Source organism: Temnothorax longispinosus, chromosome 3, assembly GCF_030848805.1.
Source record: "Temnothorax longispinosus isolate EJ_2023e chromosome 3, Tlon_JGU_v1, whole genome shotgun sequence".
Lineage (NCBI taxonomy): Eukaryota > Metazoa > Arthropoda > Insecta > Hymenoptera > Formicidae > Temnothorax > Temnothorax longispinosus.
Window position 1 is genome coordinate 3,498,194 of NC_092360.1, and position 20,481 is coordinate 3,518,674.

The 20,481-nt window shown below is 35.2% G+C and overlaps 3 protein-coding genes across 7 annotated transcripts in view; 2 read left to right on the forward strand and 1 right to left on the reverse strand.

Moving 5' to 3' along the window:
- Nucleotides 1-22: 22 nt before the first annotated feature.
- On the forward strand, nucleotides 23-4,330 carry LOC139810657 (F-box/LRR-repeat protein 4-like). 4 transcript variants are annotated; one of them, XM_071774403.1, is made up of 8 exons: nucleotides 23-164; nucleotides 1,273-1,521; nucleotides 1,634-1,757; nucleotides 1,851-2,307; nucleotides 2,397-2,553; nucleotides 2,669-3,017; nucleotides 3,096-3,471; nucleotides 3,623-4,330. In XM_071774403.1, the coding sequence occupies exons 2-8, from the start codon at nucleotides 1,282-1,284 to the stop codon at nucleotides 3,939-3,941; spliced, it is 2,022 nt and encodes a 673-aa protein (XP_071630504.1). In that variant the 5' UTR covers nucleotides 23-164; nucleotides 1,273-1,281; the 3' UTR covers nucleotides 3,942-4,330. The 4 variants fall into 4 exon arrangements, with proteins under 4 accessions (XP_071630504.1, XP_071630503.1, XP_071630505.1 ...); XM_071774402.1 differs by having other exon boundaries at nucleotides 41-174; XM_071774404.1 differs by having other exon boundaries at nucleotides 104-258.
- Nucleotides 4,331-4,611: 281 nt separating this feature from the next.
- On the reverse strand, nucleotides 4,612-7,763 carry Snx1 (sorting nexin 1). Its single transcript, XM_071774406.1, has 7 exons — nucleotides 7,435-7,763; nucleotides 6,955-7,206; nucleotides 6,633-6,879; nucleotides 6,388-6,552; nucleotides 6,171-6,292; nucleotides 5,532-5,831; nucleotides 4,612-5,450 (listed from the first exon to the last, which is right to left on the reverse strand). Exons 1-7 carry the CDS (start codon nucleotides 7,534-7,536, stop codon nucleotides 5,103-5,105), a joined length of 1,536 nt encoding a protein of 511 aa, XP_071630507.1. The 5' UTR covers nucleotides 7,537-7,763; the 3' UTR covers nucleotides 4,612-5,102.
- Nucleotides 7,764-10,114: 2,351 nt separating this feature from the next.
- LOC139810662 (phospholipid phosphatase 1) overlaps nucleotides 10,115-20,481 on the forward strand; it is a 30,424-nt gene continuing 20,057 nt past the window's right edge. Inside the window, exon 1 of one of the 2 annotated variants that reach the window (XM_071774414.1) lies at nucleotides 10,115-10,383. In XM_071774414.1, coding sequence (XP_071630515.1) covers nucleotides 10,378-10,383 — 6 coding nt within the window. In that variant the 5' untranslated portion in view covers nucleotides 10,115-10,377. Of the gene's footprint in view, nucleotides 10,384-16,511; nucleotides 16,870-20,481 lie in introns of those variants that run through there. The other variant, XM_071774416.1, reaches the window with a different exon arrangement.

A 20,481-nucleotide genomic window follows, 5' to 3' on the forward strand; every position in this document is an offset into this window, starting at 1 on the left:
AGAGAAAAACCTGAGAGCGGCCATCCGGATCATTCCGTTCCAGCGGACGCATATTGTGTTATTTATAAAAGGTATTACGAGTGTAACCGGAGTGCAACCAACCCCAGCATCCACGAAATAACAGCACTTGGTGCCGGTGGACCAGGTGGACCTACACAGGAATTGTATGCAATAGTATGTGCTCACCAACATTTTTCTTCTCTTTCATGATTTTTTTATTTTATACGGAAAAAATCAAAATTGCCTTGCTGATAAACAGTAAGTAGTGTATGAAAATCGATAGAAATTAGTTTTTCTGATTAATTTTTTGATTCAGTTCCGAGTTAAATTTCCGGTAGATAATTAATTGTTATATACACGTACTGTGTGATCTTTTGTGCGACTTTATTGTTAGATCGCTACAATCTATATAAAAAAAATGAGATAAAAGATACATTAAATAAATAAAAAAAATATATTTTGAATTTTAGTCATAAATTTTGCAATTTTTTTCTTTGGTGCACGTGAACGTGTGTATATATGCCATATATTCTTCTACCGTGTGAAACACACTAACCACGTGGTGGTACATGTTATAACGTGTATCGGAAAATGAGATAAAAGATACATTGCAATGTACTCTTTCATGAAAGAGTATGCGTTTAGACGTAGGCGTCAATTGACGCTAGAAATGTTTTGGAGCGTTCTTTTTCTCCTTCTTTCTTCATTGAAAGAAAAGAGAAGAGGAATGCTTCGAAGCATTTGTAGCGTCAAATGGACCGCAGCCTACGTCTAACCGCATACTCTTTCATAAGTGGACCGCAGCCGTAAGCAGTAAAAGTTGACCAACTACAATCGATTATTCTTGGATTGTAAAAATCTCATTAGTCAATAGTTTACTGCTTACGCGTCTTACATCTACTCTTATGACTATTGTAAAATGGAACTTTTATAGTCATTTAGAAATTAAGCGTAAGTCTGGCGAATGTGAGCAATCTAAATTGTGTACTTTTTTTGTACTTTTTTTTTTGTGTTCGTGCACGTGTGTGCCACGTGGTAGTAGAAGAACACAGAGTTTCTGATATTTCAGATTTATAAAAGAACATTTTTCTACATTAACAAAATTAAAAAATAACTCATTTTCTTTAAAATAATAAATTATTTAATAATGATATTCAACACACACATGCATCTTAACGCTATAATTATAAATATATATAATATTATAATGCATTTTAGCATATGATAAAAAAGAAAGGATTATTATTCTCCATATTTTTTATCTTTTTTTAGAGAGACAATATGACAACCCACAATAAATCTTTAACGTGCGAGAATTGTAATCGATATCCCTACATCGGCAGAGTATCCGTAGGAGAAGAGGGTAGTGTTGACTTTGTCTATCAATTTGTGAAGAAAAGATTTGTTACCACGAGAAGAAATCATAGCATATTCTATATTCCCCCTGACATAATTGGACCACCCAAATCTTTAAATTATGGCGAACAATTTCATTTACCATGTCCTTTTGGAGAAAAAGATGTATGTGTATTTCCTGGTATTATCTGTTATTGTCCTGTACAAAGTAATCGCTATCTACAAATTTATGTTACAAGATTTTCTATTTGACACATTTCGATTTTCTAATATATAGTCGAGAAAGAATGGTTTCGATATTTCAATATCGAATGCTCCGTGGCAAAACGAAGTCTTCATGTCCATTGATGGTATTACATGGTATACAGGGGGCCATATGACGAGCGAAAATAATTATATTGGTATGTAATATTCGAATCGATAAATAAGATATTATTAAAGAAGATACGCTTTTGTTGAGAGAAGAGAGTATAATTATATTTTCTATTTTTAAGATATCGAGTTTCATGAAGCTGTATATCCAGTCAGAGTTTCTATTTACGAAAGATATAATCCTGGAAGCGTACGTCAAATTTCGGCTCAAGATTCCAATAATCACTGGATTCAGTTGTGGAATGAATCGTCTCAGATTGTACCCCCGAAATCAAGATTATTTTCTCCACCGTTATCGCATCCGTGCAACTTCAAAACCAAAATGCTGAGACTAGTGTTTAAGAACAGCTCACGTAAATCTTATACAAAAATGGATGCTGTGATGCTTATCGGTACATCAGATTTGATCCTTCCTAGAAATCCTAACGAGAGTTTAAGTAATCTGTTAAAAAGAATTAACAGCATGTACTCTCCACACCACGACGATGTTCATAATTTAACAGCAGATTCACAAAGTGCGCACTTGGATATAGTTCATTTGCAACGAAATTTTCCTGAATATTGTGTTATTTATAAAAGGTATTACTATTGTACATATATTAGGTAATATTTAAATCCTTGTTTTCCCGTTAATAATGAAAATTAATTTGTTCCGATGATATTTGCAGCGAAATAAGAACTAATTATAAAAGTAATTTGAAACGCAAAAAGGCATCTCAAAAGGTAATCCCTGGATATGTGCAACCTCTTGGACAGAGATATTCGCGTCGTATTCTATCGAAAAGTTACAAGGAGCCATTACGTTGCAGTTTATCTGCGCTTCCTGTAAAGTATTCTAAAAAGTCTATTTCTCATCACAATATTTATTGCAATGACATTTCGTACTTTGAGTATTAAAGTATTTATTTTGTATTATATTAATTATATTCCATCTTTACAGGATGAAATACTACTAATAATATTTAAATACTTAGATTTGGTAACATTATGCCGCTTAAGTAAAGTAAATTGGCGATTCAATGATTTAACACGAGATCCTCGACTCTATACACGTTTGAACATGCAATGGATTGAATCTGACAAATATATGTGCGATATATTTTGTTATTTTACACCTAGATGTAAATATTTGCAACAATTAGATCTTGCAGGAAGCAACTTTGATGTTAATGATTTCGTAAACTTTCTTGATAATTGCGGCAGGCGTTTAACGCATTTAAGATTGAGTGAATGCTACGTGACACAGTTAAGCTTACTTGAAATTTCAAAGACATGCAAAAATTTGAAAGGTATATGTATACAGTATATGTATATAATTGTCGAGATTATGGCTAAATTGCATAACAACTAATGCAAATTTTTCTTAGAATTGGATCTAAGTTATTGTTATCTCAGAGCAGACGACATAGACGATGAAGAATTTTCGTATCTCGAGGTGCTAAATAATTGGGATCTCATACACGACGAAGATTTTTGGTATTTCGAGGGGCTAAATAATTTGGAAAATATAAACTTTCTTGGTACAAGTATAACAACTGAACATTTTTGCAAAATACTGCAAAATAATCAACGGATGCGTGAGGTACAATTGGGACACCTCTCAAATGACGCATGTCTAATAGAGTTGGCAAATTCGTGTCGTGACCTGGAAGTAATACATTTACTGCTCACACGTGATCTTACATCTCAGGGTATTAATGCCCTCGCTGACTGTAAGAATTTACGAAGAGTGAAACTTGATCTGTAAGTGTGTATGCTACGTTTTCTTTTAAAATACACATTATTGTATTCTTTATTGAACGTTGTTTGCTTTTCTTGCGAGCATCTTGAAAAGTTACATGAATTTTTTCTTCGCAATTAAAATACTGTACTAATTATACGATTTTTTTTACAGATACGAATACCCAGTTATTGATGGCAGCTTATTTAGATTACTTTCTTCTTATCAACACCTGCAAGAAATTTGTTTACTGTCTAATACCTTTATTGTCCTCACTGATCATCAGTTGGAATTATTAGCGCAGTGCAGGCACTTGAAAAAGTTATATCTTGAAAATGTGGACTTTGATACACCTGATACGTGTTCCCTTATTTTGAAACAATGTTCTGAACTGCAGGAGTTTTATCTCAAGTACTGCAATATAAGTGATCAATTAGTTGATCGATGGAAGGAAAGATATCCGCATGTGTCCGTCTATAAATACAACGCATAAAGAGACTGATAATTTGAAATTTTTGTTTACTTTTGTTTACATACGAGGGTAGTCTGAAAAGTTTTGAACCTAACGTCGACTTAAAAGAACCATGTTGAAAAATTTGACCGAAAAAATACTGTTTGAAACATATGTTACAACATCTGCCAAGTGATCTGTTCTTTTCAGCTGGACTTTTCGTGCTTTTTATTTTTTTTCTTTTTAATTTAAAATCTAATTATTTTTTTGCCTAATCGAATATATCTATTTTATTTTGAGTGTTAAAAATGTAACAGTCCAATTACAAAGAAAAGATCTACCTTTTGAATCGTTTATCTTTCTTCTTCAATTATTTAATTGTAATTGCAGAAAATATAATGCAACTACAAAGATAAAGTCTGTTCATTTTAGTTACGCATTCTTTTATTTCTTCCTCTTTCCCTCTCCGAAAATGCGCACCTGCGTTACCTTCTCCTTTTTTTTTTCAATTGCGTCCCAATAAAATGATGAATTAGCCTCTTAGCTGCAATTTTTAAACTTTACGCTTAAATGTTTCCCCTTCCTCTTCCAAAATTTAAACGTACTCGTCCCACTCGTCGCAAAGTTGTTTTATCAAACGTAAGAGTTTCTAATTTTTCAGGTTTGTAAATACATTTGTATCTTATCCTACTAAACGTGTGGAATGCAAACATTTATATAACCATGCTTGATCTTTATTATTTAGTAACATTCTTTAACAAATTGTATAATATTTCATATTACGTATAATGTATATATAATATGGATATAAAGTAATCATAAAGAATGAATATATTATATATTGATTGACAATAATTGAAATGTAATAAAAATTTGAGACTTCTAGTTACATTCGTCTAATTAGGATGTAATTCTCTTCTTGCACTTCCAGTGAACTGGCATACCCCCGAATCGCACGTTTGCTCTTCCTCTGTTCCTGCTTTATTTCATTTCATATGTAAACTGAAACAAAGCAGGAACAGAGGAAGAGCTTCTCTCTTGACGAAGCCCAAGAATTCTCTTGATAAGATACGCCGCAATCGTTGATACTGAACGAGTAACTTGTCCCGACGAACATCACAGAAGTTTCTTCTTTCGTGTTATACGGTAGGTATCGGCCTTATTATCGTAATAATCGCTTCCTTTCGCTTTCAACGGAATGTTTTACGCCACCGCTCGTGCCTCCGGTAAGAAACTCTCCCAGTACTTAACGAGTTGATTCTGATGTTGCAGCATCGACTCCAGGTATTCAATCAGCTGCTTCTTGAAATCCTGCACCCTAACTAATTCGAAGCGTTCGACCTCCTCCTTTATCATCTTCGAGATATTGTCAAATTCTTCCTGGCCTCTATCCACCTTCGCCTCCCATTCTATGACCTCGGTAGCTGCTTGACTCGTCTTGTCCGTTCGGCCTGACTGCTCGAGTCGCGCCTTCTGTTCTCGTTTCTTATTCAACATCAACTGGGCGTGTTGCCAATTTTGAAAGACTTTCACTCTCTCGTGAAAAACATCCTGTAAAGCAACGTTGTATGTAGAAAAAAAAATGTAAAAACATCAAAAACACAAATGCAATCGTAAATGGTAAACACCAACTTTAATTGCACCAATAAGCGCGACGTAATCCCTCAACATTTCTGCAAATTGATAGAGATCGCTGTTGCTTTGCGTCTTCCTGATCACTTCCACCTTCTCCAGAGTTTCGGCCAGTTGTGCCAAAGCTCTGCCAAGAGACGCTCCCGGCTCGCCGTGACCAAGAACGGCAATCGACTTCGCCGTAGCACCAGTGCAGTTTGCCAATTCCCTTCTTTGATTCGTTAAGGAATCGACCGCGGAATGCAAAGCGCGTAACTGAATATCAAGGGAATCTATCTGCGATGTTTTCTCTTCAAACCACTGCAAAAGAATACAGATTCTTATTCACTTCATTTCTCTTCAAGTAACAAATAATCATGCATGACAATTGGTATATATCATTGTTTTTTAACTGTACTGACATAAATTATTGTAATATATATTTTACGATATTATATTGTGCGATAAGAATTAATGATAATTTGATTGATAGCCTTGTGGACTTAAATTTAAAAAATACGTGATAAATAACGAATCTCCACACGATGATTTCAAATGGACGTACCTTACCCTCCTATTGCAAGCAACAAAAAATTGTTTCACGATACTTCATAGGAAATACATGCAAGAAGAAATATGTTTACATTGAAGGAATCTCACCATATCGCTCTCGTCCATTTTGTATGTTATTTTATTAACCGTTTCCCCGACTTTGTTGAAAAGTCGCATTACTCCTTTACCACTCAATGCAGACGTATTAGTGGCCTTGGGCAATTCTACATCTGGAAAAAAAAGAATCATTGATATTAGTCGAAAAAGGATTTAATCATTTATTAAAAGTGGCATGTAACTTGGCATGTTAATAATTATCATTTACCAGCTTCTAAAAATTCTCTGAAATCAGGATCAATACTCAGAACTGGATGTGCAGCTGTTCTGTTCAAATACCTCTCGAGGGCTGCTCTACGTCGCTCGAGAAATTCAGTGGAACTCGAATTTTGTTCCTGACTCTTGTCCCCGGACATTTTAATCTTCGTAGTTCCTGTTAACATAATTCACGTTTCTCGATGACTTTTCTACAACCGCGAATAAACTGAGCAAAAATAAATTTCACATTCCTACCAATTACACTTTTTTCTGGGGCCGGTGGGATTATCCTGCCGTTCCTGAGATACTTCTCCGTCAATTTATCGTGAAGACCTAGAAAATCGCTGAAACGCCGAATCACGCTAAAGTTCCTTTTCTTAAAAATAAGCATATTCGTTCTCGTCTCGACTTTGTACGCGACATAGGCACCCATTCCGTCACCTATCTTCTGAGGCGAGGTAACAGTAATCTTCAGGAAAACTTCAGATGTATCTGCTGGGACCTGCGCAAATACAGCACATAATAAATAGCACAATGTAAAGCTACAATTGTACATTTTACGCAATCTAATACGTACCTCTTCTAAAGATCGAGAATGAATAATGTTTGTAGACAGACGGTCCGCGTTGTCGTTGATAGGAACATCGTGAAGATCCCCGATATCCGTGTTCATCGGTCCTAGCGGAGGACTCAGGGGACCCGGAGCCGGGCTGGACATCGAGGAGAACGAATTCTCCTCCGGCATGTCTCGCAGGGACAGCTTTGGCAATTCCGCCTGGACCTTGGACACTCCGTTGTAAGGCGACGCATCCTCCAGTTGATTCTGTTCCTGCAAAACGAACGCGAATATGCTCAATTTGCTCGCAAACCCGTCAATTTTTATTATATATTTTTTTGTGAAGCGTTAATATCGAATCTCGCGCAACTACGCGCAACTACGAACGAATGCAGATCATTCTCGCAGCATCGCGGAACAGGAGCTCGTCGGGATTACAATATATATAAATTTTTTTTTGCTCCTGCTCGTAAAAGATTAATCGCTGGTCGCTGATGATACCTGCAGCGCGGACGCGAAGATATCCTCGTCGTCGTCCTCCAGGTCGTCCAATTTCGTCTCGTTGGTGTCGAACAGAGGCGGCGACTCCGTCATATCGGCCATCTTCCTCGGTTCTGTCAAGCGACGGCGGTGAGCGGGCGAGCAGCGACGGTTACGCTCGTCGTGGCCGCCAGGGATCGGCCCCCCTGATGACGATTACGCAGTGTGTCGATTATCGCTGTCGGTATCGACGATCGGCGCCCGGCGGCTGTAAAGTGCAGGCTCGCAAGCGTGCAACTCGCTTCCGCGCGAGAGAGCGAGACCGTACCGCTCAGTACCGCTCGCGCGACTCGAGGCCCGTCCTTTGTATAGATGTATGTGCACTTTTTACCTTTTCTCCTTTTCTCTCCCACGTCTAATTGCGCGCCTATTTCATCCCAAGTACAGAAAGTGTAAAATAGCGCAGCTAACGAAGAACAGGGCCGTCGGTGACGTCGGTGTTTCATTAAAATCCTGTTGTCACATCCCACTTGTCCGCGTGTCAACGCGGCGAATAGCTGCAGGTTCGTTTTTTAAAGGCATTTCCTGCAATTCCAGTTAGTATAATCTTCTGCACGACAGGGGTTCCCGATCTATCGGCTCCTCGCGAGCGAGATCCGACCTCGTCAAGTTTTTTTATCCGACTTGCCAAGAAATGTCAACGTTATAAATATAAAGAAATTTTTTTAACGAAGATAATTTTGTTCTTATATGATTTTCAGAAATAAAATTTCCGGCTCCCCGCGGTCACTATAAAAATTTTAATATGAAAAGTTGGGAACTCCTATATTTTTTATATATGTTATACTCTGCACTGTTTTTTATAATCTCTGCGTTTTAACTGCAATGGTTTTATTAACGCTTTCATTCGTCATCATATCTCTCTCTCTCTCTCTCCACTCTCCGCGATGCTCCAACATTTATTTTATTTTTAAATGCGCAAAATATAGGTGAAAAATCTGTCCCTTTTAGCTGCATTAAATGTGTGTGATAATATTCTCTCTCTCTCTCTCTCTCTCTCTCTCTTCTCTGTATTTATTTTGTATAATTAGATGGGTACTTGTTCAGATTTTGCAAGGGAGGAAAGAAAAAGATTCAAAATGCAAGTAAAACGCAAATAATTGCACAGGTTCGATATCACCCACCTTCCGTAAAAACGAATTAAATTAAGATACAATTTAAATAAATTAAAATATGAAAATTAAATTGATATAAATTAACATTTGAGAAGACATACAGAGGAGAAAAAGTTTTTCTCTTTCGCTATTTAAATAAAAGAAAGCACAAAGAGAGCGGCTTAAAAAGCATTTGTTCTTTTTGAATAAACTTTGTAATATCAAATAATATCTTATTCCTTCATAATTGAAATTCTTATAACATCATACATCGCAAATAAGATTTGAATTAATTGTAAGATATACAATTGAAGTTTACTTGAAAAATATGTATATATTTCTTTATTTATATTTTCTCTGCTTGTAATTTTTTAAAAGCGCTTCACATTATTAATTGTTGCAGATTATTTGAATGCTAGAATAAGTATTTATCTTCGATAAAAATAATATTCGTAATTTCAAGTTAATAGTTGCTTTTCATTTACATCAAAACTCAGATAATTCTCACTTGTGACATCATCATAACTCAGTTGAATGCACGTTCTTTTTGCATGCTAGCTGGCAAGTGAGATTCAACTGAATTTTTATCCATAATCGAGACCGTGTGCTTTAATGAATCTAATAGACTCACATTAAAAGTGAGGCTACGAATCTGTATTGTTATGCGATAGCTTTGTCACCAAAATAAGCAGGATAAGTACAAATAAATAACTTATCTTACCTGAATATAAAATACTCACATAACTGAATGACTCATCAGATCACTTGAGTGTAAATGGAAAGCAACTATAATGACGAAATCTATAACGACGATAAAAGATATCTTTCTGTCATAAAATTTCGGGGAAAGTATAAAGTAAAAAGAAAGAGAGTATATAGAAATAAGATATGTAAAAACTCGCAACTATGAACTAGACATTTATTTAAAAGCAGCATATTCTTCTGGAATGCTAGAAAGACAAGAAAGTGGTACTGTATTAGCTAATAAAGATAAAAATGCATAAGAATTTATGGGATTTATCCACAGCCTTATAAGAGGACGTACCTACTGTGATTAACGAAAATTAAGATTAATTCGATATGCTTTATAATCTTTAAGTATAGAAACGAGAAAAGAAATATCGCAAATGAGAAAGCAATTCGCTCTTTGTGCCAATAAAAAATTTAGGAAATATAAGAGTAAATAAAAAAGTAAAAAGAAATGAGAGAGAAGTAAAAAAAGGAAAGTGGACATTTTATGTCTCAAGAAGGCTCAACGTAGATTTGTGCTTTGTCGTTGAACCTTTTTGTACTCTTCTCTTTTTCTTTCTAGTTTTCCAAAATTAATTATGTTTGTCTTATTTTTTAATTGCAGAAAGTGAAAGCACATGGTCGGTACGCGAGAGTAGAATATCTTCCGTACCGACCGTTCGCGGAATGCCGCAAATACCGAAGAACCGAAAGGACTGGTAGCAGCGACGTGACGGGGCGAGGGGGTGGAGACCCCCCGCTTTCACCTCTCGATGGTTGAATCACGGCGGCGGTGACGCGGACGCTGCGTGTGCCGGAGTGCTACGAGTAGTGTCAGTATTGAGTCAGTGTGTGTCAGCGTGCTGTCACGTATGTGACAGATCCGGTCCCATGCTACGTCCGGACCGTCCGGACTTCGCATCCACTTTACTCCAATAAAGTGTAAACGATTCGCGAGGAAGGATACCTCTGCGATCAGGACAGGTGTCCCGCAGACTGGATATCGTCGACTCGAGATATATTTGCTGACCGCGCTAGCTGCTATTCGGGATACTCGAGGATCGCTAGGAAGCTTACGAGAATGGAGGTGAGAATATTTTCAATTTTTGATTCCGCACATATTTTTACGCGCGCTCGAGGGAGTCGAGAGAAAAGAGCGTCGATCGAAAAGAGAAACGATCGAAAACGCGTCGAGGAAACGTCTCTTTTTCTTTTCTCTTTTTCTTTTTCTCTCTCTCTCTTTCTCTCTTTCTCTTTCTCTCTCTCTCTCTCTTTCTCTTTTTCTCTCTCTTTCTCTTTCTCTTTCTCTTTCTCTTTCTCTTTCTCTTTCTCTTTCTTTCTCTCTCTCTTTTTGTTTCTCTCGATTCTCCTTGAACGCGCGCGATTGAGAATTCTTATTTAGCTGCATCTCATGAATATGCAGCGGACGCTGCGACGCGAACGCGACGTGCTTTTGGAATTTCCCGCAATTCCCGTTTCGCATCTCGCTTTGCGCGGTTAACGATTGCGCGAACGAGTTCCCGGTTCCCGGCTGATAAAAAGCAAAAGGAATCGGATTTATGAAATGGCTCGACCGGACAGGAGAGACATAAGAGAGAAATCTGAAAGATGTTGAACAAAAGTCTTGAAAGATACGTAATTAAATGGAAAAAAAATCATAGTTATGTACAATAAATCGCTCATATGTTGCAACAATGACACAACTCAGAAAACGAAATTTTCCAGAAGATAAGTTTCAATGTTTTTAATTATTAAAATTTTGCAAACAACTAAAAAATGACAATTTTTGAGTTATGTCGTTAATCTAACAAATATAAGCGAGAAAGAATAATGCTTATGCTCTCACGTTTCCTTCGGGTATATTAAGCTATCTAAGCCAAATTCTCAGAACACAAAACATTTTATATTGAATTAATTTGCTAATTAATTGCTATCCAGCCCTTCGTAACTTTTTAATAGCTGGAGCAAAAAAATTACTTTTAAAAGCAAAAAATAGCAAATTCCATATAAAATTTTTTGTGTTCTGATAATTTGGATTAGATAACGTAATATACCTGTTTTCTTCAATGTTTTGAGATTAGTTTCGAAATTTCTGATTTTATATTTTTCTGTCGTCGATTTAACGATGTAGGTAGACGGAGACGCCAACAGAAAGAAATATAGATACTTGTTTTCCGTGAGATACTTGATACTTTTTATCTTCCATAGAGGAAATGGAAAAAGAAATTTGATAATCTCAAGAATTTCCAATTTTTGGGATTCGAACTGTCATGATTTCGCAAAACCAATTTTTATCGATTATCTCAATCTACTTTTTAGAGAAAATCAATTTTATTCATTTTTTATTTATGTTGATTCAATTTTTTTTTCGTCTTTGGCGATTTTTAAGCTCTCGAATGAGCATCTTGAATATATAATATTTCTTCAGATACGCTGTTCGCCGTAGGTTACTAATCACTGATCTCCTAACGGTTAATTAAGAGGTTGGTCTACGGAAGTAACGGTTAGTAGTTAATTAGACTAATGTTTAGTCTCATATGAACTCTAATAATTATACATATTATACCTCAAACTGCTGATTAGTTAGAAAAGACTGTTGATTAGCAATCTACTCTAGAATTAAGGACGAACGTAATCTACGTAAACAATATAGATTTTTTAATCAGCCTCCTTTTTTGAAATTGATATCTCATCTATATCTCAGTAGTTTTTAAGTTTTACACGTAAATTATCGCAAACAAACAAGTTTTCACGGAAACTTATTTTTTCACACGAAACTAAAATCTTATACAATCAATTAGAATCAAAAGCCATGCGATCCAAGCTTAGGTCTTTGACAGCCTTATATTAGTTTCTTTATATAGACATATATGTATACAGAAACTAATATAAGGCTGTCAAAGACCTAAGCTTGGATCGCATGGCTTTTGATTCTAATTGATTGTATATCGTTACGATCCTATTTCTCTTATTAAAATCTTATATTCTTTAATTTCGATGTGGATTTTAACAATGCGTAATTTGTGGATTTTTCACGAAAATATATATACGGACACGTAAAAGCATTCGCGAACGTTCGTATAATCCCAGATAGCACATATTAGTTTCATATACGTTTTTTGAACGTATATACATAGTTTCATAACCGTAATAAAGAACCATTAAGAAACGTTTGAACAAAAATGTTTTTGAAACCATGATTTAAGAAACGTATTTTTTACGTTTCTACAGTTAACAAAAATACCTATTTGTTAAATTTTTCCTTTCAAAATTATAATTTGTTTTATCTATATATATAATAGCTTTAATAGCCTTTTTTGAGACATTTAAATTTATATTGCACTAATTATTATTGCACAAAATAAATCATTTTATCCATGCACAATGCACATATATCCACTTATTTACTAAAATTAATTTTGTCCTACCGGTCTTAATCTATTTGTCATCGGACAAATCTGAGCTTAGAAAACTTCCAACAGTTGCAAAATAAACGTTCTGCTGAACGTGGCCATTGAAAGAACATTTATATAACGTGTGTTCCGTTTTGAAGAACTTCCTGAACTGATGCACATCAGTAATGCAATTAAGTCAGAGTGAGACAAGTATAATTTTGTTTCACTTTAACTTATTGCACGAATGTGCGCCAGTTCAGGAATTTCTTCGAAAAAGAATAGACGTCATAGATGGTATATGCATAAAGAATTGTAGAACATTCTCACGCATGTCTCAAAGACGTCACAAACACGTTCAAAAGACGTGCAAAGTAGGAATTTTAAATGTCTTTATCTAAAAGTCCTTATCATTAAAACAAAACGTGTTTCTATAATAGTTTTTTAAACGTTATTTTATCGGAAAAGAAACGTTTCATCGAACATTTTTTGAATGGACGTTTTTACTCATGAGAAACGTTTCTATAGAAATCGGTTATAAAACGTTTCGGAAAAACGCTTATAAAACATTTCTGAAACGTACGTGTATGTGCTACCTGGGATATTCATGGTTTGAAAACATATAAATTATGCAACACATATATAGTGAATATTTATACAAAAACAGCGCTGTGTGCACATGCATGCGCGCAGAGTATATTTAAATTAAATAAATTTGACAAAATTATACAGCTACTGCCTGAGTTACTTTGTTTATTAGTTTCTAATTAGATTTTACTAACAATCGAATTGATACGAAATTAGCCCATTTTATCATACAACACCTTTTCTTTCTTGCAATAAATTTTAAAATTATTATTTCTTAACCCTTTCGTTTCCATTGTAGCCATATGGCTGCGTATTTAGAATTATGAAATATTATAAAATATTGTTGCTGTCTATATTTTCATATCGGTGAATATATGTATATTAGTTCCTTAGTCTTCTCTACGACTTTCACGACTTTACGTTTGTGTAGATAACACGTATGTACATATCTTGATACGTATTTTACAACTCTGTAAAATAAGGTAAAATAGAATGTTTTAGTTATTGTCGTTACGGTTTGGTGATAAGAGTTATCATCAATGCAATAAAGTCTTGCAAAATAACTTTCTTGAAATATTTTATGACTTATCAAAGTTAAAAATAAAGGTTTTCATTATATACAATAATTTCACAATGCAAACTATTATACATAGTATAATAAAATAAAAATAAAATACGTAGAAAAGTTCTTAAACGAAAGAATATAAACAAATACTTTGTTTGTAGCTATTAAATAATTTGAGAATAAAAGAGTTAATATTCCGCGGCACTGTTCTGGATAAACTTTTTTGTAAGTATATTAAAAATTAAATAGTTAAATATGAAATAATCTGAATATTAAAAATTCAATATAATTAATGCTGCTGTGTAGCAAATATATTTTCTCCCCTTTTCTCCCAGTTAATTTTTCTTATTAACTATACGCTACATTATGTATTATCTTTTTTGCATTTTATATAATAAATACATAGTAGATTTGTTTCTATATAGGTTGTGCAATTGCATATGATTTTTGCCATTTTACTATAACTTCCATTTTACTTTTTCTTTACACGTCTTTGATTTCTTGCGATTCATCTTGATGTAATTAGGAAAATAACTTGTATGACACATGCAGTGATTGGGCGAAATTAACTGAGCAAAATTTACATTTTAATTTCGGAACATGACTGTTGTATACTTTCGTAATGTGTAATATATCTCTCACTTCAATAAACAATTTCTATACAATATTGTGTGTGTGTGTGTGTGTGTGTGTGTGTGTATCTGCGTGCACGTGCGCACTATTAATGTTGACTTAAAAAATATACAAATTTTATCTAGACGTGCTGTATTTTTCTTTTATTTTTTTTGGCTCCTGCCTCTTTTCAGAGGACAATACGGCTAATCTAGACGTGCTATCATGTATATAACTCATGCTATCATGTACAAACATTATTATGCAATGCATATGTACAATATACTGTTATTCGAGTACTTTCATATGCTTGTTTAGCTTAAACTTGAAAATTGTAAAGTTGCAACTTGGTTAATATTTTCATTTTGAAGGAAAGATCAATTCTGAGTTGGTAAACAATTTAAAACATAAAATAGTTTGTTTGAGATTCCTAACAAATGAGGTAGAAGCACTCCTGTAGAATTACAAGATACTTTCCCAATTTTCTGTTTGCACATTAATCAATATAAAATAATAATCTTATATCTTATACAAACGACATCGAGAAATATCTATTGATAATGTGCTTGAAATTTTATTTGATTCAACTATATCATCAGTCTCAGGTTTGATAAAGTATAATGTATAATATGTGACATTTGCAACAAAAGCTACGAAGAAAGGTAGCTTGTTGGGTCTTGTTATCGCTCTGCTTGCCAGAAATAGTAAATTAGAAGAAACTGGATTTTGCTGACTTTTTCAATTTCATATACCTATTTGACACTTGAATGCACCTATAATTTATTTTGTTAATAGAAATGAATTATCCGATTGATGGGAGAGCAAATGAAATCGAACAGCTTACTTTGCCTTTGTAGAGAGTAAATCAGATTCAATCATTAAATCGATTGTGATTGCGCAACTGTGTGCTTAATATACCAGATTATGTGATGATATACTTATTTCGATGTAAAAGATCAGCATATGACGCTAAATATGATACTAAATATGAAATTACTAACTACATTACAACTGACTTATAATAATTAAATTGTTATATATAAGAATTATACTATATGTATAAGAATTTTCGGTATTTGATTACTTTAAATATCAAAACAATATTTTCTTCTACATCCGTCTGTTTTTATATTATGCCGTATGTTGAAAATAGACTTGCATATTATATTAAAAACACGCATATTGCATTAATAAAAACAAGTAAAAATATATTTACAAATATTGCTTAATATTACATTTTATGTCTGCTTTATTTAAACTAATTATTGTTAAATCTATTTATTTTGTTTGTAGTACTAGATTTAAAAAACAAATAAACGCGAATTAATTATTGTATATAGTAATTGTATATAGTAAAGTCTAGTAATGAATAATAATTACAATTTCTGTTTTTATTCACAATATAAAAGGCCTCAAAGGGAATTAATGTATAATAAAAAATTAGAAATTCTATAAGTATATTTTTTATACATAAAACGAGGTCTCTCATATTTTATATTAAATTTTATTTATATAATTTATTACAATATATTTCCTATTACTAAATATTGAATCTGATAAACTATATGTATACGCGAGCTAAATTAACGTCACATCGCGCGAACTCGATACATTTATAAATCCATCAAACAAGCAAGAATTAATTCTTCCTTTCGTCTCCGCAACATAAAGACCCCGAAAAGGTCGAATGAGGGCAGAGAGCACATCTGCACGATGCGACGCGGCGCATTTTCGGAGCCGACCGACTCGAACTTCGTTCACCCTGGGGTCCGACGATCCGAGAGGGGGCCGGAGGATACGAAGGGCCCCCCGATAGAGAGAGGGTCTTACTCGCACAATGCGCGACGCAACCGTAAACCGTGAGCAGAGCGAGAACACGCGGGAGAGTCCGTTCGGCAGCCGCGACAACGACAAACCACGTTGGTGGTGATGACGGCGATGGTGGTGGTTGGTGATGGTAGTGGGGAAGCATCAGGGTGGGTAGAGAGAACATTTAATTTGAGCTTGCGAGGAAGTAGTTGATTGGAGATGCGAGGTACGGCTCATTGGCGGGCGAGCAGTTGCAGCTTGACCGTCGGTCTCGTTAGACCTTCCGGAAGATCCCCTCGCTGAGATCGCGACCCGCCGCGATCCCGATTTCGCGATCGATTGCGCGGACGCACGTGTGCACTTTTTTTTTTTGGTGTGCGAAATTGTTTTTCTTTTTTTAAAGCCCTTTTACGAATTCCGGCGATGAGCTTGACCGACTCCGATCGGCCTCGCTGTCGCGCGCAAATTTGCAAGTTCCACGTTTATCGAGCAGCCAGGTGAGAAGCGACAATCAAGTTCTCTCCGACGAGCGAGCTGCGGTCAGTCCAGTCGACAACGATGCGCGATGATAAGTTCTAGATCTGGGGATTGAGCGCAGCTCACGCAGGTACTCCTTCGCGTTATCACTGAGAATAGTCGATGATAATTTGTCGTGTGCTTAGTGCGCCTCGTGACCTGTAACATTTCGTTCTAAACTTAGCTCTGGTTGGATTCTATGTGGGACGTGTGTACACATCTCTTGTGTACGGTCTACCTGTTTCAATAGCTCAATGAAAACTTTGGCAGGTTTGGAGGGGGGAGGGATAGTGCAAAATACGTACCTCTACCGACTTATTGTCGTAAAATCTAATTTCGAAAGCGATATATTTCAAAAAGATCAGATTAACAAAAAATAACGAGCATTTCTCATAGTCGCGTCGTAATTCTCTTATATTTTTTATAATATATTTTCAGTCTACTTTTTTGACGGAATTTAGAGTTACATGTCAAAAAATTAGAAGAGAAGGGGACGCGACGTGCCCGTAAAAAAATGTAAGAGATGAACGTAATGTACATACAATGGTAAATATGCAAATTTAGTATTGTTTATCTCGCCTTCTAGCACGCCCATGTACCACGTTTATATACATAATTCAGCTTCATGCGTAACTAATTAACATAATACGGCTCGAATTTTTTATTTGCCAGCTATAATTAAAATATCTCTGTCTGGCGCGATTGTCATATATCTTTCTTCTTTCCTTTTTTATTTCGCGTTGTTGCAACATGCAACGGCAGTTTTGTTGCCGGTATTTCGCCGAACATTGAACCGACAAATCGACCGTAAACGTGTTTTATCTAACGGTACGTGAAAACGGATATTCTCGATAACGAAAAAGTATATCGGCATATATCTAAAAATTACAGCTTTTGGAAAAGATAGCTAACCGCGTAATGATTATTACGCTTGCTGCGTCGAAAAATTACGAATGCGGCCGAACGTAAATATTCATTTTTTTTCCTAGCAACGACTGTAGTCGGAATGTGCATGCACTATTCGATGCATCGAATAATGGTGCCGATAGCACCTGTATGTTTGCACATTAAGTTGTAGATAATTCCATTTATCAATAGATAGAAAACGCATTATCTGTCGTATCTCGGATAATTTTTACCTCGTAATATCCGACGCAGTAGTTATTACATAATTTATCAAACTATACCGCAGTTTATTAATATTAATACGTATACACATGACGCGTTAAAAGGCTAATGAAAACTTTGCCAATTTATAAACTTTTGAATCAGATTGTGGGAACTGTCGTTCGCTGATCTGCCGAAATTGATTGCGCTATTGTGCAGCAATATCGCTTTCAAGACAGATTTAACTATCTGTTGAATCCTTTACTGCCATCGGCGCACGTGAAAGAATCTACGAAATGTATCTTACAAATACTTCGCACCCAATTAATTGCAATCGAAGCTCATTCGTTTATTTGCTACTTTAATAATCAGCTTCTTGACGATAAATAAAATAATTTATTTTTTTGTAGTATGTAATCGTACACAGAAAAAAAGGAGTGTCAAATCAACACTGATATGCTTGTATATATGCAATATATAATCTTGAAATGAGATTATATTGCGTTAAACGAAGAAAACTTGCTTGAATGAAGTTATTTATATAGTTAAACGAAGTTTTATATGGTTCAATAAAAAAGAAGTTAAAATTAAAAGTTGAAATTCTTATAAAAAGATTATATATTCTTGCATATATACAAGTATATCAGTGTTGATTTGATACTTCTTTTTTTTCTTGTGTACAGGTTACTCTATAATAATTATCTTGCTATATTTATTAAAATTTGGACGGAAGATAAATTCAGAAAGAAAACCGATCGAAGATTGATCTGAAGATCGTATTGCAACTGCATTTTGCGTTTTTATTTTTTAATTTTACTTGAATTTAATTTAATTTTTAATTAATTAATTTAATTTAATTTTTAAGGTTTAAAATTATAATTGAGGTTAAAAAGAAAGATATCACGCTCTGGATTTTTTATTCAGAAAACGGAGAAGATTTCGTGCATAGGTCGTATTTTATCGGTGAGCAACATGCGCATGTGATGATTAACAATATGTAGAAATAACACGCGCGAGATTGGAATTGTGCAAATATATACGGCGGACGGTAAAAAGATTAAAATTTATCATGGGAAAGGGGGAATAACGACACCCGCGAGTCTCGAATTGACGCGAGTAATGAAAAATGATGCGCAGAAAGTCGCAGGAACGCGTACGCAACGTTTGGCCCCCTCGCGTTATACGCAAAACCCCTCGATGTTGTCCAACGGGGCCCCGCGGTCGTTTTCCCCTTAATTATTTCATAGTGGATGACCGAGTTGGACGCGCTGCGCGCACCTAGTCCCCCTCCGCGAAACGCGGATGTATTATCGCGTTTTAGAGCACAAGTGTCGTTAATCGATGCACCGCAATCTATACGACGACGTCCGATTAATCGCCGGATTTTCCGCTCGGAACACGCTCGATTATTATTACCTCTATTTACGATGGACGAAAGATTGCATCCTGGATTTACAGCAAAAGTTCGAGTTGTAAGGAATATATCGCGGATGAATTTACAGTAAAATTCGAATGCGATGGAAAAGCCAGCTAAAAGTTATACGTTTTCGCTATGTGCATTGTATTTCAGCAACATTGAACAGAATAGAAAGAAGCATGCATTTAAATTAAAAAAAAAGGAAAAAAAAACTTTTTTTTTATGATTTGAAAAATTGAATAGTCGTAATATATTACAAAATTCGATTTTTAAATTAATTTCAAATTGACCTTAATGTTAGAAATTGTATTTAAGCATTACAATACATTATACGATAATTGAGGTTCAAAATTCAAGAAAGCTATTACGCTCTGGATTTTTCATTAAAAACGGAGAATTTCAAGATTTCGTGCAAATTTTTTGAGATGTCTTGTATATTAAGGATGTATAAGCAAACAATTTCCGAGTAAAATTAATCAAATCATACCCGGCGATATGCTGGCACAGTTAGGAACTCAGATTGACCCGGCTGAACAGATTGTCGATGTCTTCTTTTGTTGGTAAAAAAAAAACCATGAAAAGTCACTTGGGGTAGAAGCACCTGATCTCATCAGAGGCCGTGGGTGGCTGCAAACAATCCAAACCGCTAAGAATCCTTTGTCAAATAGTACGAAGGAATTTTTGGCAATGAATAGAGACAAACTGAGAATTGGAATTGACCTCACAAGACCTTCAAGGCTCAAACTCGAACTTACTGAGCAAAAGAATTGCCGATTATGCAGGACAGAAAGTGAGGACAACCTACACATTTTATGTCCTATATTTTTTATGTCCACTGTCCTGCATTAGCCCATAAAAGATACGGATCCTGGGACTGTATATGTTGCTTGCATGAAACTAAGGGTCCAAAAAAAGGTGAGCAGTCTCGTAAGTCCGGTGCATACCATTGGGCCGAAAATGACTTAAATTCATAAACCAGCGGGGAGTCACAGAGGGATTTCTTTAAATCCAGGTGACATTAGGGTTTGACTTAGCCCCATCCGCTATTGTTAGTCAAAGCATATTCACAACCTATTGTTTTTTTTTTCATCGGAAGTACACGACAAATCCATTCGAATTCATGAACGATGTTTTGCCAAGAAGTAGAAAACACGGGTTGAAGTGATTTACAGTTGCACG

Bases quoted from the DNA above. Each gene is read 5' to 3' on its own strand.
- LOC139810657 (XM_071774403.1), top strand. From the start codon at position 1,282: ATGACAACCCACAATAAATCTTTAACGTGCGAGAATTGTAATCGATAT. The intron at 2,554-2,668 runs GTAAAGTATTCT...CCATCTTTACAG, and splicing joins GCAGTTTATCTGCGCTTCCT to GATGAAATACTACTAATAAT. The intron at 3,472-3,622 runs GTAAGTGTGTAT...TTTTTTTTACAG, and splicing joins CGAAGAGTGAAACTTGATCT to ATACGAATACCCAGTTATTG.
- Snx1 (XM_071774406.1), bottom strand. From the start codon at position 7,536: ATGGCCGATATGACGGAGTCGCCGCCTCTGTTCGACACCAACGAGACG. The intron at 6,293-6,387 runs GTAAATGATAAT...TTTTTTTTCCAG, and splicing joins CAGAGAATTTTTAGAAGCTG to ATGTAGAATTGCCCAAGGCC. The intron at 5,451-5,531 runs GTTGGTGTTTAC...GTTGCTTTACAG, and splicing joins CGCTTATTGGTGCAATTAAA to GATGTTTTTCACGAGAGAGT.